The sequence below is a fragment of the Nicotiana sylvestris genome, chromosome 4 (genome assembly GCF_000393655.2).
Source record: "Nicotiana sylvestris chromosome 4, ASM39365v2, whole genome shotgun sequence".
Taxonomy (NCBI): Eukaryota; Viridiplantae; Streptophyta; class Magnoliopsida; order Solanales; family Solanaceae; genus Nicotiana; species Nicotiana sylvestris.
The window spans coordinates 29,433,250-29,456,519 of record NC_091060.1 but is presented as its reverse complement, the minus strand read 5'-3'; the positions used below and the strand labels follow the sequence as shown (position 1 = coordinate 29,456,519).

Genomic DNA, 23,270 nt, shown 5'->3' with positions numbered 1-23,270 from the left:
TACATTTTTAGACTCTTTGTTGTATTCAGACCTTAGTAGATACTCGTGACTTGTGACACCCCGATGTCGGGCTTGTGCATTTATTCTTCAGTGTTCATTTAGACTTACATTATAAGATATTTGATTAATTAAAGTCTTAAAAATGATTTTTATTGATTAATGGTTAATTCGAGAATTGTGTCGGCTGGCCTAGTTTCACGATAGGCGCCTTCACGACCGGGTCGGTTTTAGGGTCATGACAATCAACAAGCACCATAACATATCTCTTACCACCTCTGCTCAATGTTCTCATTGGACCACAGAGATCCATATAAACTAGTTCCATCGATCTGGTGGTGCTTACCACTTTCTTGCATTTAAAAGAGGATCTTACCTGCTTTCCCCTTACACAAGCCTCACAAACTTGTCTTCCTTAAACTTGATGTTAGGTAGTCCTATCACCAGGTCCTTGGAGAATAATTTGTTGAGTTGACTCAGACTGGCATATCCAAGTCTCTTGTGCCAAAGGAGGGAATCATTATCCAACATATTTAAGCAAGTGAGTTCATTTTCAGAGAGTATGGACAAATCTACAATGTAAATATTATTAACTCTTTTTCCCTGCAAAACAATCTTGTCAATGGTAAGATTAATCACAAAACATTTTATAGAGGTGAGTGCTACCAAGTTACCTCTGTCACACTGTTGTGATACACTGATTAGACTATATTTCAAGCCATCTATCAAGTAGACATTCTCAATTGAGTGAGAATCTGTCTTACCTATCTTTCCAACCCCAATGATCTCACCTTTCTTTCCATTTCCAAAGGAGACATTTCCTCCTTTGAGGTCCTCAAGTGAAAGGAACTGGTTCTTGTTTCCTGTCATGTGCTTTGAGCAGCCACTATCCATGTACCATATTGGGTTGCTCCCCTTCACTTGGACCTGCAAAAGGAAATCAGGGATTAGTCTTAGGAACCTAAACTAGTTTGGGTCCCTTTCTATAGGCAAAAGGATGAATTAGATTCTTTTTCGCCCGTTTTGGCAGCCTATTGTTTCCTTGAAGAAATGTTTTATTTTTTAGACTAGCCTTTTCTTTTGTAGTACATTCACATTTGTAGTGATCAGTCTTACCACAGTGTGTGTAGATTTTGTTTTCATGAAGTGTGATATTCTTGCTTTTGGGATCCCATTTAGGTGCAGGGGTCCCGTAGCCAAGTCCTCTCTTATTGCTACTATGGTTTTCTTGTAGCCATGAAAGTGTATCAGAGGACTTATTCCATTTACAGGTTTTGTCTAGCTCATGATTAACCTTGCTTAGATCCTCTTTTAGGACTCTTATCTGCTCATCTCTTTTGTACAACTCATCTTTTATTTTTCCTAGGTTTTCTTCCAAAGTGAGTTGTGTGTGATCAGCTTTCTTTTTACCTGTTCCTAATTTCAGTTTTAGATTTTCAGATCTAATCTCTAGGACAATGGTGTCAAGTTCAAGAATTTGGTTCTTTAACTCGGCATTTTTACTATCACTTTCACTAGCCCTAATTTCCAGGTTTTTACACGTAGCTTTCAAAATCACACATTCCTTAGACAACTATTCCTTTTCATTGTTTAAGACCTAAGATTCATCAATGAAATCTAAAAGTAACTCAGATATACTTTCTTTAGACAAAAATTTAATCTTGTCTTTGAGATGAATTACACTTACCTCAGATTCCTCATCAGATTCTCCAATGACCATAAATGTTTGTTCATCTTCATCTTCATTCTCTGAATCATCATCTAAGCTTTCTCCCTAGGCAGCAACCATAGCTTTTGTTGATACTTTGTTCTTCTTAGGATGAACATGTTCCTTCTTCCTGTTTCTTCGTTCAGCTCTTTCCTTCCTCCATTCAACTTCCCACTGAGGATAGTTTTTGATATGGTGATCAGTCTTCCTACACTTGTAGCAGCCCTTATTGGTTTGTTTTTCAGGAACCCTTGGTTTGTTATTGTTTGCACCTCTTGAGGGACCCTTTCCTCTCATTAGATACTTCTTGAAGTCCTTTGTGATCATAGCTATTTCGTCTTCTTCTAGATCAGCACCTTCAGAGATTCTGAGTGTCATGCTCTTTTCCTTTTTGGGTGCATCCATCTTAATGGTTTGCCTTCTAAGTTCATAGTCAGTGAGATTTCCAATTAGCTCGTCCAACCTAAGAGTGACAATGTTCTTTGATTCCTGATGGCAGTGATTTTGCTTTCCCAACTAACTGGAAGAACCCTTGTCAGAATTTTCTCAACTTTGTCCTCTTCAAGAATAATCCTTCCAAGAGACTTAAGTTCGTTTGTTAGTGTTGTGAACCTTGTATACATCTCTTGGATGGTTTCACCTTCCTTCATGGTGATGTTCTCATATTGAGAATACAACAGTGTTCCTCTGGACATCTTCACTTGAGGTGTTCCTTCATGTGCAACTTGCAAATTATCCTAGATTTCCTTAGCAGTGGTACAACTTTGAATTCTATTGTACTCGTCTGGACCAAGTCCACACACAAGCCATTTCCTGGCCTTAGCATTTTTCTCCCATTTCCTTAAATCCTCAGCAGTGCAGTTAGCTCTTATTTTTGGCACATCTACTCCTTCAGCATTTTTTTTGTGGTAGCCAGGGGACCATCCGTGACAATGTCTCATAGCTCATAGTCTTCTCCGATGATGTGATCTCTCATCATGTTTTTTTCACCAAGAGCAGTACTGGCCATTAAAGAGTGGAGGCCTAGGAGTGGATTGCCCTTCTCAGTTTTTAGGTGGTGCACTCATCTTGATCTGTTCCTAAGGTATTAGCCTCTTCAATGATAATCCGCTCTGATACCAATTGATGTTTTATACGTCAATATCACACAAGAGGGGGGGGGTGATTTGTGTGATGTCCAATTTTTCGCGTGCATAGATTATAGAAGGACTTGGTTCTTTTATGTGTTCCAACTACGACTGTTGCGGAATAATAAGTACAGAATTTAAAGATCACAGAGATTTTTACGTGGAAAACACCTAGCTCAAAAGGTGAAATAAAACATGACCTACTTTCCAGTAGGTTTTTTTCAAATTCTCCACTAAAATCAGTGAGCCAAAAACTGCATTTACAAAAACTCTTTTGTAAACCTAGGACTAACTCTAATCCTGTTGTAACACATAGTCTCTGACTGTTGCGACAACTTTAAGTTAACTCTAACGTGAAAACTCTAAGTACCTATTACAATTGCCTCTAGATAAAGCTGAAAGGTACAATATGAAACCACCTACTACAATTGAACTAGAATAAAAGACGGACACTTGGAACTGGTTCTTCTATCTAGTTCATGTAGCTTCAGGTTTGCACACTTGGATCACACATGAACTGCTTGCAAAATTGCCTTGCTATTTTGCTCTCAATTCACGTTTAACTTCTTCTTATGTGCGTCACCTGTAAAAGAGAATAACACTGATATTTATAGAGTTAGTAAAATAGAGATTGACTAGAATTCTGATGCTACTCTTCCTTGGTGGAAGAGTTCTAGTTGATCTCAACCTCTAACTCCTGCCTTTTATTAAACCGTGTTCTCTTTGACTAAGGAGTCCTTCTCCTTATCATTTCTGCAACCTTTTCGATCAGGATCAGGATATATCAAATCTGTCAAGTTAGGTTTATCTCCTTCACGTGCATCCCACATGCTTAAGTCTATCTGTATCTGTGCTCCACTAGGATGGACCTGGTTCATGCCTGAGTTCCTTTGTTAGTCTTCAAAACTAACCTTCACTTGGGCCAACAGAGGCACACCCAATAACCATCACATCATATAATACTTTGAGCATGGGTTCACACACATATATTTAAATATTTTTTTAAAAAATATAGCATTACTATACATAATTTAGGGCGGGAGCATAGATTCACGTGTCTACTAATATATTTCCTTTCTCTTGTACAAAGTGGCCTCTTAGTACCTACTATGTTGCAAGTTTGGTTGTCTTTTTAGGATGAAAGATCTCTCAAAACATATGTTGTCTGAGATATGTAACGCTTTGCAAACTAAGAAAGGAGAATCGAGAGGAGCTTCTGGTCGATGTGAGTTTACAGAAAAACCATAAAATTTCATTTATTTCAGTTTTGCCCCTTATACTCAATATAGCAGTGGTTGAAAACTGCCCTTACAACATGACACACGTGCTGCCCCTTTTGCTTCCCACTTTGACGCATGCTTAGCAAAAAAAATTCGCCTGCGCTATTATTTGGGGAGTCGTCTTCATCTTCTCAATAGGGGATCCAGAATTTTTGTGGGTGCTTAACATTTTTTGACGTGTAGTTACTACCAATCACATAGTATAAGTGCACAACTATTTGAACATAACGGTCAAAAATATTAATACAAAAACTCTGCATTAATATTATAGACGCGTGTAACCCGGTGAGAATTTTTTTTGATGGATTTTGCCACTCTAGAGGAACTATTTGTTTTTAGAAGGGCTCGAACATTGGAGTTTCTTTCCTTATTTGTTTTAGAGAACTATTAGGTAAAATAGAAAAGTAAAAATAATAAAAAGGGAAGGTAAAATAAAATTCAAGGAAAAAGTAGTATGAAAAGAAAATAAATAAAGTAGACCTAATTGGTGGTAAAAGAAAGACAGTAAAATTGAGCATATTATGAGTTAGAGTCGAACTCCCTACCACTACCCTTACTTGACCAAAGCACCCATCAACTCTTTTGTTTCTTGACTGCTTCCTGGTTTTCTATATCAAACGCCTCAAATTTTGTATATAACTATACATATCCTGTGGTAAAGTTAATGAGTGCTGAAGAGCCTATGTGGATCCGCCCATGCTTCCCACTGCTTGCTCTATTTTTGTTTGTGACTTCCTCCTCAGTTTTCTTGCATATCTCTTTTTTTTTCTCCTATTCTTACTATAAAATCTCAACTTCTGGATTTGTTCTATCCACAACATATCTATTCTTTTTCATTACTACTTTACATAGAGCGCTTGGAGTTTTCTGCCTCCTCCTTAAGAAGGGTAAGTTTTATATGCTTGCTTATTTTTTGTTTTTACATTATCTCACGTGGGTGTTGTTTATATTGTATAAAAGTTGATCATTTTTGTTACATGCCATAAAATTATTCCTACCCTTTGCTCAATTTTATTATCTACTGATCCAACTGTGTGATATGGAGATTGTTGTATTCGAATATATATAGGAGCTTTATTTATCAATTTTGAGGATCCACATTACAGTTGATATGAGATGTCAATTTGGGGTAAAAAAATCTTTGCCACAACACCCTTCCCCAACTTCCTCTGGGGATTAAAAGGCAAATCTGTTTGTTTATGTTATTTCTTACTGCAGACTTTCCTACCCATACTGATGCTTTCCTGGAATTTTTGGAATCCTTAGACGTTTGAAGGATTCGTATCGCTTTTGTACAATGCCATAGCACTAACTTGGTACTTGATCTGTTATTACTAAAAAAATTCATCAAAGAAAAGGACTAAGTGCAAGACATCAAGAAGAGAGTGAAGGAACTTAGCAAAGTGTCGAGATATCTAAAGTCATGAACATGCCCATGTTTATCACATTCTACTTTTACTGTTTTGAGAGCTTAAGTTCCTTTAAAGATATTTGTTGTGTATATTTCCGTTCTTCTTTTTCTTTGAGGAATAATATAACCTACAGGTTAATCTCTTCTAATAGAGCGTGAAAGTATGAAGAAACTTAACAATTTTTTATTACGTATTAAGACCCGGATTATGTTTGAGGCATTCAACATTCTGCCCATAGGTGATATATACTTTGCTATACGTATTTTGCAAAATATCATGATCAAATCTGTTGATAATTTAATATCTTATTTAACTATATTTAATTTTGTAATAACTGATGATCATGAGATGTGGTAGGAAAACATAAATGAAAAGCAATGGAATTTAGGTAGATCCTAATTTATGGTTTTACTCTCTTCTGTGCTAAGCTACAGACTATATATACACAAAGGCACAAGGGATGCCGACGTGCAATGACAAACATATGCTGCAACCACAGAGCATACTTAGACAGTACCTTGGCTCTGATACCAATTGTTGCGGAAGCCAAATGTATAGAGTGTGAATAAGTCACAACTACTATACCAAAAATTATGACAGCCACCAAATAATAAATAAGACAATAAAGCAATAATAAAGGGAACACCAGAATTTACGAGGTTCGGCTAATTTTGCCTACTCCTCGGACACAACCAATATTTTATTCCACTCAAAAATACAAGTGAAATAATACTAAAGAGAGAAGATACAAATGCCTTAAACAGATGAGAAGGCAAATGAGAGGTGTGTTTCAATCCTAAACATTAGGCCTTCTTTTATAGGGGAAAAATCCCCCCCAAACTTAACTCCCAACCAATGTGGGACTTTGGCATTTTGCCAAACTTCAACAAATCTCCACCTTGGCAAAATTCCACATTTTCAATTCTCTCTCAATAACAAATTTTGGTTGTGTCTTCATCTTCAATCTTCAGTGTTCAACAATGTTGATCAAATCCAAACAATGTTGAAACTTGACCGCAGTCACCACCTTTGTCAGCATATCAGCAGGATTCTCTGTAGTATGAATTTTCTTCACCGTGACTCCACCTTCTTCTATGATTTCTCGTACGAAATGATACCGAACATCAATGTGCTTCGTCCTTGCATGATAAACTTGGTTCTTCGCTAATTGAATAGCACTTTGACTATCACAAAAAATTGTGATACCTTTTTGTTCAACACCAAGCTCCTTTAGCAATCCTTGAAGCCAAATTGCCTCTTTCACAGCATCTGTAATAGCCATGTACTCTGCCTCTGTTGTAGACAAAGCAACTGTTGACTGCAAAGTAGACTTCCAACTAACTGGTGCCTTTGCAAAAGTAAACACATAACCAGTAGTTGATCTTCGTTTGTCCATATCACCCGCAAAATCTGAGTCACAATATCCAACTACAAACTGATTGTCTTCCTGCTCAAAAACTAACCCGACATCTACAGTATTATGAATATACCGTAGAATCCACTTCACAGCTTGCCAATGCTCCTTCCCTGGATTGTGCATATATCTGCTAATAACTCCAACAGCTTGTGAAATGTCAGGCCTTGTGCAAACCATTGCATACATCAAGCTACCAACAGCATTTGCGTATGGTACCTTTGACATATACTCTCGTTCAGCTTCATCCATTGGCGACATAGTAGTACTTAGCTTAAAATGGGAAGCAAGTGGAGTACTAACTGGCTTAGTCTTGTCATCTATGCCAAAACGTTGAAGTACTCTCTTCAAATATTCCTTTTGAGATAAACAGAGTTTCTTTGAACGTCTATCTCTAATTATCTCCATGCCAAGAATTTTCTTTGCCTCACCCAAATCCTTCATCTCGAACTCCTTCTTCAGTTGAATCTTCAACTTATCAATTTCTTCCGAATTCTTGGAAGCTATCAACATATCATCAACATATAGGAGAAGATATACAAAGGAACCATCTTTAAGCTTGTGCAAATACACACAATGATCGTATTTGCTTCTCTTGTACCCTTGCCGCAACATAAACTCGTCAAATCGCTTGTACCATTGTCTAGAAGATTGTTTCAATCCGTACAACGATTTTTCAAGTTTGCACACCATATTTTCTTTTCCAGCAACTTTGAATCCTTCTGGCTGAGTCATGTAGATTTCCTCCTCCAAGTTTCCATGTAAAAACGCAGTTTTTACATCCATCTGAACTAGTTCCAAATCCAATTGTGCTACCAAAGCCAACATAATTCTAATGGAGGAATGTTTTACAACTGGAGAAAACACTTCATTGTAATCAATTCCCTCCTTTTGAGCATATCCTTTGGCCACCAATCTTGCTTTGTAGCGAACATCTACTTGGTTAGGAAATCCTTCCTTCTTTGCAAATACTCATTTGCACCCAATTGCTTTCTTTCCCTTCGGGAGATTGGCCAATCTCCATGTATGATTCTGATGAAGGGACTGTATTTCATCATTCATGGCAATCCTCCACTTATCTTCTTCTGAACTTTGGACAGCGTCTTTATAAGTAGTAGGAACATCATCAGCTACAATTGAGGTTGCACAAGCAACCGTCTCTATGAGACGAACAGGTTTCGTTATTGTTCTTTTTGGCCTGCTGGTTGCTATTGATTCAAGTTGTTGTTGAGATTCCTGAGTTGGAATCTCCTCTACTGGCTCTCCTTCCAGAGGGTAATCTTCATTTGTTTCCTCCTCTGCTTCTTGTGTAGGAAAAATAAATTTTCCCTCAAACTCCACCTGCTTAGAAGCACCTTCATTTTGTTTGGTATCTTCTGTTACCTTATTTACCATAGCAAATTCATCAAAGGTAACATCTCTGCTGAATATTACTTTCTTTGTCATAGGGCACCATAAGCGATATCCTTTGACTCCAGAAGTAATTCCCATAAAAATAGCCTTCTTTGCCCTTGGATCCAATTTTGACTCCGTCACATGATAATATGCAGTTGAGCCAAACACGTGCAAAGAGTTATAATCTACAGCAGGTTTTCCATACCATTTTTCAAATGGTGTTTTGCCATCAATAGCAGCAGATGGTAGACGATTAATGAGGTGACATGCATATGTAATTGCCTCAGCCCAAAATTCTTTGCCCAAGCCAGCATTGGACAACATACACCGTACCTTCTCCAGCAAGGTCCGGTTCATACGTTCTGCCACTCCATTCTGTTGTGGTGTATGTCTAACAGTGAAGTGTCGGACGATGCCATCATTTTCACAGACCTTATTGAAATGATCATTTTTGTATTCACCTCCATTGTCTGTGCGAATACACTTGATCCTCCTGCCTGTTTGATTCTCCACCATCGTCTTCCATTTGAGAAAAATTCCCAGCACTTCATCTTTGTTTTTCATTGTATACACCCACACTCTTCGAGAAAAATCATCAACAAAGGTTACAAAATAGTGCTTCCCACCCAATGAAGGTGTTTTGGAAGGACCCCAAACATCAGAGTGTACATAATCCAAAATGCCTTTAGTATTATGGATCGTTGTACCAAATTTAACCCTTGTCTGTTTCCCTTTAACACAATGCTCACAAAACTCCAAGTTGCAAGCCTTTACTCCTTTTAACAATCCTTGATCTGATAGAGTTTTCAAGGATTTTCCTCCAGCATGTCCCAAGCGCATGTGCCATAGCTTGGTTGCTTCTGCCTCTTTGTCGTCACTGGATGTTACTGTCGCTGTCCCAATAACTGTACTGCCACGATAGCGGTACATATTATTATTCTTCCGATTAGCCTTCATTACCACTAGTGCACCGGAGCATACTCTCATCACTCCATTTTCTGCAATGATTTTGAACCCTTTTGATTCTAGGGCTCCCACAGAGATGAGATTCTTCTTCAAATCCGGTACATATCGAACATCTATCAATGTTCTGATCATTCCATCATGGTTCCTTAATCGTATTGAACCAATGCCATATGAGGTAAGAGGGCTGTTATCCGCTGTGTGGATGACTCCATATTCTCCTTCTTGAAATTCCACGAACCAGTCCCTGTTGGGACACATATGATAGCTACAAGCCGAGTCCATCAACCATATGTCTGATGATGTTGATGACTCTGTTGTAACTAATGAGAAGTCTGAATCATCACAATCAGCTACATTTGAATCCATAATAGCCTTTCCATTGTTATGTTTGGCCTTATTCTTCAACTTCGGACAGTCTTTCTTCCAGTGCCCTTTTTCTCGACAAAAGGCACATTCATCTTTGCTGGGTCTGGATCTTGACTTGGATCTTCCCTTCTTTGTCCTCGTTTGATTTTGAGGATGACCCCTCACAAATAGTGCTTCTCCTTCTCCGCCCTTCTGTTTTTCTCGCTTTCTTTGTTCATAGCTGTACAAAGCCGAACAAACTTCTCTGAGAGAAACTTCGTCATTTCCATGGAGTAGAGTAGTTTCAAGGTGCTCGTACTCATCAGGAAGTGACGCCAACAACATCAAGGCCAAGTCACCATCATCATAAGTTGTATCCATATTTTGCAAATCTGTAACCAACTTATTGAAACTGGTGATATGTTCATTCATCGTGGTACCAGGAACATAGGTGAAGTGAAACAGTCTCTTCTTCATGTACAATTTATTTTGACTGTTTTTCTTCAAAAATTTATCCTCCAGTGCTTTCCATAATTTACTTGCAGAAGTTTCCTTTGTGTATGGATATTTCTGCTCTCTAGCAAGGTAGGATCGAATGGTACCGCAAGCAACACGGTTGATAATTCTCCAATCTTCTTCTCCAATAACATCTGGTTTCTTTTCTTCAATGGCCAGATCTAGCCCTTGTTGAAAAAGGACATCTAGAACCTCGCCTTGCCACATCCCAAAATGTCCGGACCCGTCAAATATTTCGACCGCAAATTTCGCATTTGACACAATTCTTGTCATAAGCGAAGATGCCAATGATGACGTATTGTTGACACTTGATGTAGATTCTTCTTGTTTATTGTCTCCCATCTTTGACACAAATATTATTTAATAGCTGACGACACAAATCAAGATTATTTCCTTTCTGGTGTGGAAGATCAGACTAAGCTGCAACCACAGAGCATACTCAGACAGAACCTTGACTCAGTTACCAAGATAAATCTTTTCTGATGTGGAAGATCAGACTATGCTGCAACCACAGAGCATACTTAGACAGTACCTTGGCTCTGATACCAATTGTTGCGGAAGCCAAATGTATAGAGTGTGAATAAGTCACAACTACTATACCAAAAATTATGACAGCCACCAAATAATAAATAAGACAATAAAGCAATAATAAAGGGAACACCAGAATTTACGAGGTTCGGCTAATTTTGCCTACTCCTCGGACACAACCAATATTTTATTCCACTCAAAAATACAAGTGAAATAATACTAAAGAGAGAAGATACAAATGCCTTAAACAGATGAGAAGGCAAATGAGAGGTGTGTTTCAATCCTAAACATTAGGCCTTCTTTTATAGGGGAAAAATCTCCCCCAAACTTAACTCCCAACCAATGTGGGACTTTGGCATTTTGCCAAACTTCAACAGTATAATCCTATTTAGTGGGGTCTTGGGAGGTTAGTGTATGCAGACCTTACCCCTAACCTGGGATAGAGAGGTTGTTTCCAATAGACCTTCGGCATCCTTCCCTCCAAGAACTTCCTACCTTGCTCTTGGGGAGACTCGAACTCAGAACCTCTTGGTTGAATAAGACAAAAATCTGGTTCTTCTTTCCGAAGTCTGATAGTTAAAGCACATTGTAGTTCAATGTTTCCATCAGTTTGCCATCATGAGACTTTGAAGTTTGCGGAAATTTGCTAACTGCATCTACTCCGAGTAAATACTCTTACCTTCAAGTCTTTTACCTGCCTTTTTGTATTCTAAAAGATAAGCATGAGTAGCCCGACGCATGAAAATTTATTTTATTTGGTCAGTATGATGATGAAGTGCCAGGATAATTTTCATATGTGATACACTTCATGCTAAAAGTCATCAATTGGATAGTACAGTCAATTAAGCTTAAAGTAAGCTATAGATTACCACTTTCTCCTCTTCCAATTTGTGCAACGAAATCCATGCATGTGTTGGTTTTGGTTGGAGTTAATTCTTTTGGCTAATTAGAAATATAGATTTTTAGACAGCAATATATCATTTTACGCCGCGAGATGTATGTTTTTAGACTAATTTATATCTTGGTGATCTTTCAATTTTGAAATTCAAACTAGACTTGAGGATGTGTTGAAGTTGATCTTTGCTCTTTCAGATCAGTCTGCTCTTGTTTATCATCCATTTGATTGCTGAGATTCCACTGGTATTTTTTTATTTATGTGAAAGCATACAAATGGACAAATTGATGGAAGAAATTGGTGTAGGGGGTTGCGGAAGCCAAATGTATATAGTGTGAATAAGTCACAATTACTATACCAAAAATTATGACAGCCACCAAATAATAAATAAGACAATAAAGCAACAATAAAAGGAACACCAGAATTTACGAGGTTCGGCTAATTTTGCCTACTCCTCGGACACAACCAATATTTTATTCCACTCCAAAAATACAAGTGAAATAATACTAAAGAGAGAAGATACAAATGCCTTAAACAGATGAGAAGGCAAATGAGAGGTGTGTTTAAATCCTAAACATTAGGCCTTCTTTTATAGGGAAAATTTCCCAACCAAATGGCTAACCCACCGATGTGGGACTTTGCCAAATTCAACAAATCTCCACCTTGGCAAAATTCCACATCTTCAATCTTCTCTCAATAACAAATTTTGGTTGTGTCTTCATCTTCAATCTTCAGTGTTCAACAATGTTGATCAAATCCAAACAATGTTGAAACTTGACCGCAGTCACCACTTTTGTCAGCATATCAGCAGGATTCTCTGTAGTATGAATTTTCTTCATCGTGACTCCACCTTCTTCTATGATTTCTCGTACAAAATGATACCGAACATCAATGTGCTTCGTCCTTGCATGATAAACTTGGTTCTTCGCTAATTGAATAGCACTTTGACTATCACAAAAAATTGTGATACCTTTTTGTTCAACACCAAGCTCCTTTTAGCAATCCTTGAAGCCAAATTGCCTCCTTCACAGCCTCTGTAATAGCCATGTACTCTGCCTCTGTTGTAGACAAAGCAATTGTTGACTGCAAAGTAGACTTCCAACTAACTGGTGCCTTTGCAAAAGTAAACACATAACCAGTAGTTGATCTTCGTTTGTCCAGATCACCCGCAAAATCTGAGTCACAATATCCAATTACAGACTGATTATCTTCCTGCTCAAAAACTAACCCGACATCTACAGTATTATGAATATACCGTAGAATCCACTTCACAGCTTGCCAATGCTCCTTCCCTGGATTGTGCATATATCTGCTAATAACTCCAACAGCTTGTGAAATGTCAGGCCTTGTGCAAACCATTGCATACATCAAGCTACCAACAGCATTTGCGTATGGTACCTTTGACATATACTCTCGTTCAGCTTCATCCATTGGCGACATAGTAGTACTTAGCTTAAAATGGGAAGCAAGTGGAGTACTAACTGGCTTAGTCTTGTCATCTATGCCAAAACGTTGAAGTACTCTCTTCAAATATTCCTTTTGAGATAAACAGAGTTTCTTTGAACGTCTATCTCTAATTATCTCCATGCCAAGAATTTTCTTTGCCTCACCCAAATCCTTCATCTCGAACTCCTTCTTCAGTTGAATCTTCAACTTATCAATTTCTTCCGAATTCTTGGAAGCTATCAACATATCATCAACGTATAGGAGAAGATATACAAGGAACCATCTTTAAGCTTGCGCAAATACACACAATGATCGTATTTGCTTCTCTTGTACCCTTGCCGCAACATAAACTCGTCAAATCGCTTGTACCATTGTCTAGAAGATTGTTTCAATCCGTACAATGATTTTTCAAGTTTGCACACCATATTTTCTTTTCCAGCAACTTTGAATCCTTCTGGCTGAGTCATGTAGATTTCCTCCTCCAAGTTTCCATGTAAAAACGCAGTTTTTACATCCATCTGAACTAGTTCCAAATCCAATTGTGCTACCAAAGCCAACATAATTCTAATGGAGGAATGTTTTACAACTGGAGAAAACACTTCATTGTAATCAATTCCCTCCTTTTGAGCATATCCTTTGGCCACCAATCTTGCTTTGTAGCGAACATCTACTTGGTTAGGAAATCCTTCCTTCTTTGCAAATACCCATTTGCACCCAATTGCTTTCTTTCCCTTCGGGAGATTGGCCAATCTCCATGTATGATTCTGATGAAGGGACTGTATTTCATCATTCATGGCAATCCTCCACTTATCTTCTTCTGAACTTTGGACAACGTCTTTATAAGTGGTAGGAACATCATCAGCTACAATTGAGGTTGCACAAGCAACCGTCTCTATGAGACGAACAGGTTTCGTTATTGTTCTTTTTGGCCTGCTGGTTGCTATTGATTCAAGTTGTTGTTGAGGTTCCTGAGTTGGAATCTCCTCTACTGGCTCTCCTTCCAGAGGGTAATCTTCATTTGTTTCCTCCTCTGCTTCTTGTGTAGGAAAAATAAATTTTCCCTCAAACTCCACCTGCTTAGAAGCACCTTTATTTTGTTTGGTATCTTCTTTTACCTTATTTAACATAGATTCATCAAAGGTAACATCCCTGCTGAATATTACTTTCTTTGTCATAGGACACCATAAGCGATATCCTTTGACTCCAGAAGTAATTCCCATAAAAATAGCCTTCTTTGCCCTTGGATCTAATTTTGACTCCGTCACATGATAATATGCAGTTGAGCCAAACACGTGCAAAGAGTTATAATCTACAGCAGGTTTTCCATACCATTTTTCAAATGGTGTCTTGCCATCAATAGCAGCAGATGGTAGACGATTAATGAGGTGACATGCATATGTAATTGCCTCAGCCCAAAATTCTTTGCCCAAGCCAGCATTGGACAACATACACCGTACCTTCTCCAGCAAGGTCCGGTTCATACGTTCTGCCACTCCATTCTGTTGTGGTGTATGTCTAACAGTGAAGTGTCGGACGATGCCATCATTTTCACAGACCTTATTGAAATGATCATTTTTGTATTCACCTCCATTGTCTGTGCGAATACACTTGATCCTCCTGCCTGTTTGATTCTCCACCATCGTCTTCCATTTGAGAAAAATTCCCAGCACTTCATCTTTGTTTTTCATTGTATACACCCACACTCTTCGGGAAAAATCATCAACAAAGGTTACAAAATAGTGCTTCCCACCCAATGAAGGTGTTTTGGAAGGACCCCAAACATCAGAGTGTACATAATCCAAAATGCCTTTAGTATTATGGATCGCTGTACCAAATTTAACCCTTGTCTGTTTCCCTTTAACACAATGCTCACAAAACTCCAAGTTGCAAGCCTTGACTCCTTTTAACAATCCTTGATCTGATAGAGTTTTCAAGGATTTTCCTCCAGCATGTCCCAAGCGCATGTGCCATAGCTTGGTTGCTTCTGCCTCTTTGTCGTCACTGGATGTCACTGTCGCTGTCCCAATAACTGTACTGCCACGATAGCGGTACATATTATTATTCTTCCGATTAGCCTTCATTACCACTAGTGCACCGGAGCATACTCTCATCACTCCATTTTCTGCAATGATTTTGAACCCTTTTGATTCTAGGGCTCCCACAGAGATGAGATTCTTCTTCAAATCCGGTACATATCGAACATCTGTTAATGTTCTGATCATTCCATCATGGTTCCTTAATCGTATTGAACCAATGCCATATGAGGTAAGAGGGCTGTTATCCGCTGTGTGGACGACTCCATATTCTCCTTCTTGAAATTCCACGAACCAGTCCCTGTTGGGACACATATGATAGCTACAAGCCGAGTCCATCAACCATATGTCTGATGATGTTGATGACTCTGTTGTAACTAATGAGAAGTCTGAATCATCACAATCAGCTACATTTGAATCCATAATGGCCTTTCCATTGTTATGTTTGGCCTTATTCTTCAACTTCGGACAGTCTTTCTTCCAGTGCCCTTTTTCTCGACAAAAGGCACATTCATCTTTGCTGGGTCTGGATCTTGACTTGGATCTTCCCTTCTTTGTCCTCGTTTGATTTTGAGGACGACCCCTCACAAATAGTGCTTCTCCTTCTCCGCCCTTCTGTTTTTCTCGCTTTCTTTGTTCATAGCTGTACAAAGCCGAACAAACTTCTCTGAGAGAAACTTCGTCATTTCCATGGAGTAGAGTAGTTTCAAGGTGCTCGTACTCATCAGGAAGTGACGCCAACAACATCAAGGCCAAGTCACCATCATCATAAGTTGTATCCATATTTTGCAAATCTGTGACCAACTTATTGAAACTGGTGATATGTTCATTCATCGTGGTACCAGGAACATAGGTGAAGTGAAACAGTCTCTTCTTCATGTACAATTTATTTTGACTGTTTTTCTTCAAAAATTTATCCTCCAGTGCTTTCCATAATCTACTTGCAGAAGTTTCCTTTGTGTATGGATATTTCTGCTCTCTAGCAAGGTAGGATCGAATGGTACCGCAAGCAACACGATTGATAATTCTCCAATCTTCTTCTCCAATAGCATCTGGTCTCTTTTCTTCAATAGCAAGATCTAGCCCTTGTTGAAAAAGGACATCTAGAACCTCGCCTTGCCACATCCCAAAATGTCCGGACCCGTCAAATATTTCTACCGCAAATTTCGCATTTGACACAATTCTTGTCATAAGCGAAGATGCCAATGATGACGTATTGTTGACACTTGATGTAGATTCTTCTTGTTTATTGTCTCCCATCTTTGACACAAATATTATTTAATAGCTGACGACACAAATCAAGATTATTTCCTTTCTGGTGTGGAAGATCAGACTAAGCTGCAACCACAGAGCATACTAAGACAGAATCTTGACACAGTTACCAAGATAAATCTTTTCTGATGTGGAAGATCAGACTATGCTGCAACCACAGAGCATACTAAGACAGTACCTTGGCTCTGATACCAATTGTTGCGGAAGCCAAATGTATATAGTGTGAATAAGTCACAACTACTATACCAAAAATTATGACAGCCACCAAATAATAAATAAGACAATAAAGCAACAATAAAAGGAACACCAGAATTTACGAGGTTCGGCTAATTTTGCCTACTCCTCGGATACAACCAATATTTTATTCCACTCCAAAAATACAAGTGAAATAATACTAAAGAGAGAAGATATAAATGTCTTAAACAGATGAGAAGGCAAATGAGAGGTGTCTTTAAATCCTAAACATTAAGCCTTCTTTTGTAGGGAAAATTTCCCAACCAAATGGCTAACCCACCGATGTGGGACTTTGCCAAATTCAACATAGGGGTGGGTATCGGTCGGTTCGGTTCGATTGTGAATATTGTCAGTTTAGTATATCGGTTATCGGTTTACAATTATGATAAACCAATAACCGAACCGATAAGATATCGATTGTCGGTTATCGGTTAATCGGTTATTGACCTTTATTGGTTCGGTTATCGGTTTATCCGATAAGATAACTCAATTTAGAGTTAAGCAAAAAAAAAAAAAATCACTGGAGTTGAGCAAAAAAGAGAACAATTCACATATAGTATACTACCCATTTCTGCGTTCTGGCCACAACTAATATTTGAAGCATGCTTCATTTTGACAAATTCAAGACCTGTGCAATCTCAAAAATTGATATTACAACTCCACAAGCATTCCATCTCCAATTCGCTAAAAATAGCAGTTCAAAGGAACATAAATAATAATTTTTTGGTTTTTGCCAAACCATAATCAAGAGATCAATGTCTTTTTTCAGAGTCTAATTGTAGCAAGAGTAACAAGAGTACTAGTAATTTAACAGTTGTCCAAACATAACTGAAATAGTACTAATTCTTATTGGGTTATCGGTTAACCCGTTAAGAAATTGTGCAAACTGAGACCCGAACTGATAACCCAATAGTAAAAAAATATTAAACCGTTATCGAATTATTAACCCAATAACTCGATATCGCGCTATTGATTATACCCGACATATGCCCAGCCTAAATTGGTGTGTTCTCGGGGTCACTGGAAACCTTGTGGCTACTTCAGTTGTTAATGGAAAGCCAACCACGTTCGACTTGTTTCTCGACCTTCATATGTATTTTATATGAGTCTCTCTAACTCTGACATAACTTTCCTTTTTAAAATTCTTTTTTAGCTCATTTAGTGCTCAAAGAGTACTTTTGAATTTTTAGTCAAACTTTAGTGATGCAACAACTAATTTGAAATATTAGTTTATCATCTTTTTTTTTTATATAGTAATTCTAATTTCTACCATCGTACACATATATGTATCAACAGATGTTGCTACAAAGCTATACATTTTTTGGGTAACATATCAATTAGAAAGTCTAGAATTTGGGCCATGAGGGCGGTGATGTGGCATCTTTATAATGTAGGAATTTTATCTTTATAATGGAGAAAAGACGCGAGGTAATTTAACTTTAACTTATAATACTTCTTCCGTTTCAGTTTATATGAACATATTTCCTTTTTGGTCCGTTCCAAAAAGAATGACCCCTTTTTAAATTTGGAAATAATTTAGCTTAAACTTCCAATTCTATCCTTAATGAGAAGCTTTTATAACCACACAAATACTCTCGGCCCCTTTTTTGACTTGTTTAGGACCACAAATTTCAAAAGTTTTTATTTTTTTTTAAATTTAGTGTTCAGTCAAACACGTTCACATAAGTTGGAACGGAGGGAGTATGAGTTAGGTATTTTTTACTACATATATAATGCTTGCCCATGAGGACGGTGATGTGGAATCTGTATAATGTACTAACATGAGTAGGATTAAGAGAAGGAAATCCCACAGAAAATGTCCTGGCTGGCTCCGACTACTGGGATGGTGAACTGTGATATATGAAATGTTTAGAACCTTTGTTTATCTTAACCTCAAGCATGTTGGTTTCCAGGATCACACTTTTTCGTTTGTATCTTTTTTAAAGTACTTTGAAAAAGTACAAGAATAGATTTGTTCACTCACAAAGTTTAAGTATGTAACTGTAAATTCGGTATAAATTCAAGGTGAATTATGTATCAACCCAACACATTTAAGATGTCTTAGCTCCATTGCAAGATACGCTGGCATGTGGGATGATACTTTTATCTAGTCTGATGAAATGTCTCCAAAGCAGCTTCATGCTTTCAATAAATTCAAGGATAGCATTCAGTCACAGACGAATTTAAAATTTAAAATAAAACAATAGGCATACAAACTCAATAAATCAAACTCAACATTAAGTGTACATATATAGTAATTAATCCAACTCTAATTATACAAGGTATGCACATGCAAACTAATATGTATATGGTAAAGCCGCCTCTGTCTATACATGATATATATATTCAAGTCTGGAATGTTGTCTCAAAAAACTGATAAACATATCTTCATCCCACATCAATGCATCAAGATCAGGAATAGGTCTTGGAATCACTTATTCTGAAATTGGTTTACAGTAACAAATGTTTGTCTTTTTGCACACCATTCGATTTCTCTTTTCTCTTTGCAGTAGCATTCTTCATGTTGCAAATTCGAGTAGTTGATCGATTAAACTTTTGGTCCTTTTTCATAATATTTTTTACGGTTGTTTTTGTCCTAGATTTCCTAGGAATATCTTTAGGAGAAAACCCTAGATGTCCAGTAATAGTTCCATCATTATTTTCCAGCCCCTTACGAGTTTTCCCACAACGTTTGTGACACTTCATCATGAAAAATTAAGCAGAGTATTAGAACTTCTCTCTTGGTCAAATAACAATATTTTAAGTAATGATTATTTTAGTAAGTGGTATTGGAACCCTTTTTATAAACATAATAATCCTAATTTTAGATGGAAAAAGGTTTTGACATTTTTTTAGTTTATTATAGCCAGAATTGTTTTGACTTAGGAAAAGATGATAGAGATGACTTAGGAAACTAAGCAGTGGGAGTTTCTTTTGATTTCTTAGTAATTCTACTCTGTTTAATTCAAAAACGATGATGAGAAACAGGATTTTGCTTCTCATAATCGTAAGAGTAAAAACTGCTTCAACTGCATAGAGAAACTATTCCAAATCGTTGGGTGTTCAATAAATTTCAGCAGTGTCGTATTAGTAGCGGAAATAAAAACAAAACATGAGAGGGACAGATTTCTACATCAAAGCACCTGGACCAGTGACAGAGTTTCGATTTGTTTCGAAGATATAACACACAATGGTAAAGTTGAAGTCATCTGGGCTTCCTCTTTTCATGGATTAGCGACTTGCTTCCTTCTAATTGACGATCGATGTTGATTTGGTTCGATATTGATCACTTTCTTATTGGCGATGTTGTCCTTTCAATACGTAACAACCTATTGCATACAAAAATTACTCCGTTACCATTAGAGGTTGATCACGCCCAACTATGCCTTATAAAAAGGACTAAGCGGTCGTTGCAAATATAATCCAGTTACAAGTCTGGAATCGAACACACAAGGAATTAACCTATCAATTACTCTCGTTAGACTTACTAAATTCCACGGAATCACCTTCCCAAACGTTGTAAATAACAATTGAGGGTATTTTACCTAACTACGAATGAAAGTAAATAAACAACTGAAAACTAACTATGATTAAGTGTAAACAATTAAGAGAAGGTTCTAAGGTTATGATTTCCCCTATTGATGGAATTCCTTCCAGTTATGTTTCACATAGATTCACCAAATAGTCTCTGTCAATCATGAGCACTCTTATTACCGTAAATCTCTCCCGAGTAATCACGACAATTTACTAGACGCACTCTCCCGAGTTACGCTAGCTAGCTTTATTTATTACAGCTCACTTAGATTGCACCCAAGGCTTCGTTATCCCTAATCCCACCTTTAAACCCTCGGTTATTGATCCCTCATATACTTTGGGAGTGGTGTTGTTCAACAATTACCTAAATATGCACTCTCTCCCGAGTTATGCACACTAAATAGGCACAGCTAATTGAGGATCCTGTCAATTAACTACAACAAGAACATAGCTGAACAAATAGAGATTAAACTGGGCAAACTATATTATCATAACAAGAAGTTCATCCTTCAATAGGTTCTATCAAAACTCTAGACTAGGAAATTAGCTACTCATGACAAAACAAGATAAAACTACTAAATTATTCATAATGGGTAATTGCAAGAAAAATAAAAGGAGATAGAAAAACTCTAATGTTTGGTTGATCTTCTCATACTTGTTCTTGCCTTCAAAGTAGTCTAAAAACAAGCTTAAAAATATCTTGGGCGAGCTTCTAAAGTTTATAAGGGTTTGGGAAAAGTTTTCCCCGAGTTACACTTTGGTCCCCAAATTTCTGGCGCGTGAACAGTTCACCGCGATCGCGGCTCGACCGCGGTGAACACTGAACATTCTGCCTCGAGTCTTGATCTGCCATGGTTCCACCGCGGTCGCGGTGGAATTCACTTAGTCCATTTTTGCTTCTTTGTGCTCGGGTACTTCTTGATTGGGCGTTTTCTTCACATTATTGACTCCAAAATTCTCCGTAGTGCTTCCTCACTTAGATTAATTCCTGCAAAGCAAAAGAACACTATTTAGAGCATTTTGTTATTAATTTGCCTATAAAACAACGATAAAGCATGGTAATATTAAGGTGTAAATACCATCTATATAGCCTAATATCAGAGGTGCACCCTAAGAGAATGTCTCGAATTGAAAATTCGTATTTGTATGCCTCCATTCACTGAATCAGGAGAACAGCAAATATGAGAGTATAACAATATTGTTCCAACAGGATTTGTTATGGACTTTCATGGAGTTAGCATCACATTTATGCATTGGATGCCCATTTTCTGTTGCTTCATGTCCATGTTTCCCAAATACCATTTGGTGGGAAACTATAAGTTGGATGCCCATTTTGTGAACTTTGGAAATTTCTCACATAAAATTACACTAATGCGTCATACAGTACGTGCCCCGCACTAGTGCATTTCTTCAGCAGTTGATTCTTCCTTGAATTTTGACATCCAGAATTAATCCTCGACTCCCGAACATGATCCCGACTTAATCCCTTGGGCTTTTCCTCAGACTTCAAAGCTCCAAATAGCTCGAATTAGTTCCACAACATCTACATACCTGAGAATCGCTCCTACAAGGCATAAAACACACAATAAGTGCAAAACACTAACAATTAAAGCTCAAACACAATTAAAGTGTAATGAATTAGAGTGAAATAAACGACTAAAACACGAGGTTATAGCCCACCATCAAGTATCAACAAGAAGTTTACATATTAAAAGTATAAGCCTTTCAGTGTTCCAATAAAAAATCACCATATCCTGTAGAAAGTTTACTTCTTAAAAGAATAAGCCTCAAAGTTTTCAGATCCTTCAGTCTTACATACATTCTCGAAATATCTATATTCAATCAAAAGTCACCAAAATCAGAATACTGTACTAGCTTAAATTAGAAGCTGTGTTGGATTTGTAACGAGTTGTAAACTTAAAACTATAAGCCTTTCAGTCTTTCAATCAATAATAACCAGATAACGTAGAAAGCTTATCTGTTAAAAATATAAATCTCAGATTTCAATCAAAACTCACCAGAATCAGTATGTTGTAGCTCAAAGTAGAAGCTGTGTTGGATTTCTGAGGAGTTGAGTTTGTTGAAAAATATGAACTACACATGTTTTGTCAGATCGTGACCTGATTTGATTAGTTTGATGTAGACTAATATTAGAGAAAAAACCACAAGAAAACTATTCAACCAAAAAAGGAATGAATTAACAATGGAGAAAATGTTTCTCTTATGCCATTTTCAAGGGCAAAAAAATGTCAAAATCTATAGTAATAAAAAAAAGGGACAGGTAGGTGCACTAAACTCCCGCTATGCGCGGGGTTCGGGGATGGAGCAGACCACTAGGGTTCATTATATGCAGCTTTACCCTGCATTTCTGCAAGACATTGTTTCTGCAAAATCTATAGAAATGAACTAATTGATTTTACACCTCCCATACTCTAAATCTGAGATACGATTTTTCATCTGTTGATATCCAGATAGTTCCTCTCAATCTTCTATAGCAAAATTATTATCAAATTTCACGCTGAGAATCAAATATTCCTAATGCTATTTTAGCTTTTGATATACACTCTCCCATGCAGGAGGAATCATTTCATCAAAGAGACGAAAAATGAAAAAAGGGAGAAGAGGAAGAAATAGCTAATCTCAAGAATATAATACCTGAATTATCATAAAACCGACAGTCGTTTACAGCAAGGAAGCTTAGTGTTAGGGCCTGACTCTTTGTCATCGGGCGTGGCACGGCTGTGGCAAGGATTTGGGCGTGATGGCCTTGTCATTTGGCCTATGTGCGGGCAAAACGATCATGCGGGTGACGGACAAGACATTGTCATTGAGGGCTGTTGTAGGCAAGTATTGGTCAAGGCCTTGGGACAGGCAAGGCGCGCTTGGCAAAGGCTTGACAAAGCTGCATGGGCAATGTTAGGGCGGCATGGCACGGCATGCGCGCCAAAGTCAGTGGCACGGCACTTTGGGTTGTGGCAGCTAAGTGCGGGCTAAGCTAAGACAAGACGGAAATGTGGGATGATGGAAAAGGCTTTCAATAGCTAAGGCAAAGCTATGTGAAGGAAAATACAAGCAATGGCACGAGGGAAATGAAGGTTGACATGGGCAAGGCAGAAATTGGGCCAAGACAGTGTGCGGGCGGCAGCGGCATTGGGCATGTGCGGCAAA

The 23,270-nt window shown here is 37.8% G+C and overlaps 1 protein-coding gene across 1 annotated transcript; it reads right to left on the bottom strand.

Annotated features, from left to right (window-relative positions):
* Positions 1 to 384: 384 nt before the first annotated feature.
* Positions 385 to 3,710, bottom strand: LOC138889377 (uncharacterized). The gene is made up of 5 exons (XM_070172680.1): positions 3,546 to 3,710; positions 1,823 to 2,194; positions 1,685 to 1,771; positions 1,292 to 1,570; positions 385 to 600 (listed from the first exon to the last, which is right to left on the bottom strand). The coding sequence occupies exons 1-5, from the start codon at positions 3,708 to 3,710 to the stop codon at positions 385 to 387; spliced, it is 1,119 nt and encodes a 372-aa protein (XP_070028781.1).
* Between the last annotated feature and the right edge of the window lie 19,560 nt (positions 3,711 to 23,270).

What these genes read in the sequence shown, in the direction of transcription:
- LOC138889377 (XM_070172680.1), bottom strand. Translation starts at nt 3,710, where the DNA reads ATGAACCAGGTCCATCCTAGTGGAGCACAGATACAGATAGACTTAAGC. An exon ending in GAAACAGGAAGAAGGAACAT is followed by an intron (nt 1,772 to 1,822) that starts GTTCATCCTAAG and finishes GTTGCTGCCTAG; the next exon opens with GGAGAAAGCTTAGATGATGA. An exon ending in AATCTGATGAGGAATCTGAG is followed by an intron (nt 1,571 to 1,684) that starts GTAAGTGTAATT and finishes GAAAAGGAATAG; the next exon opens with TTGTCTAAGGAATGTGTGAT.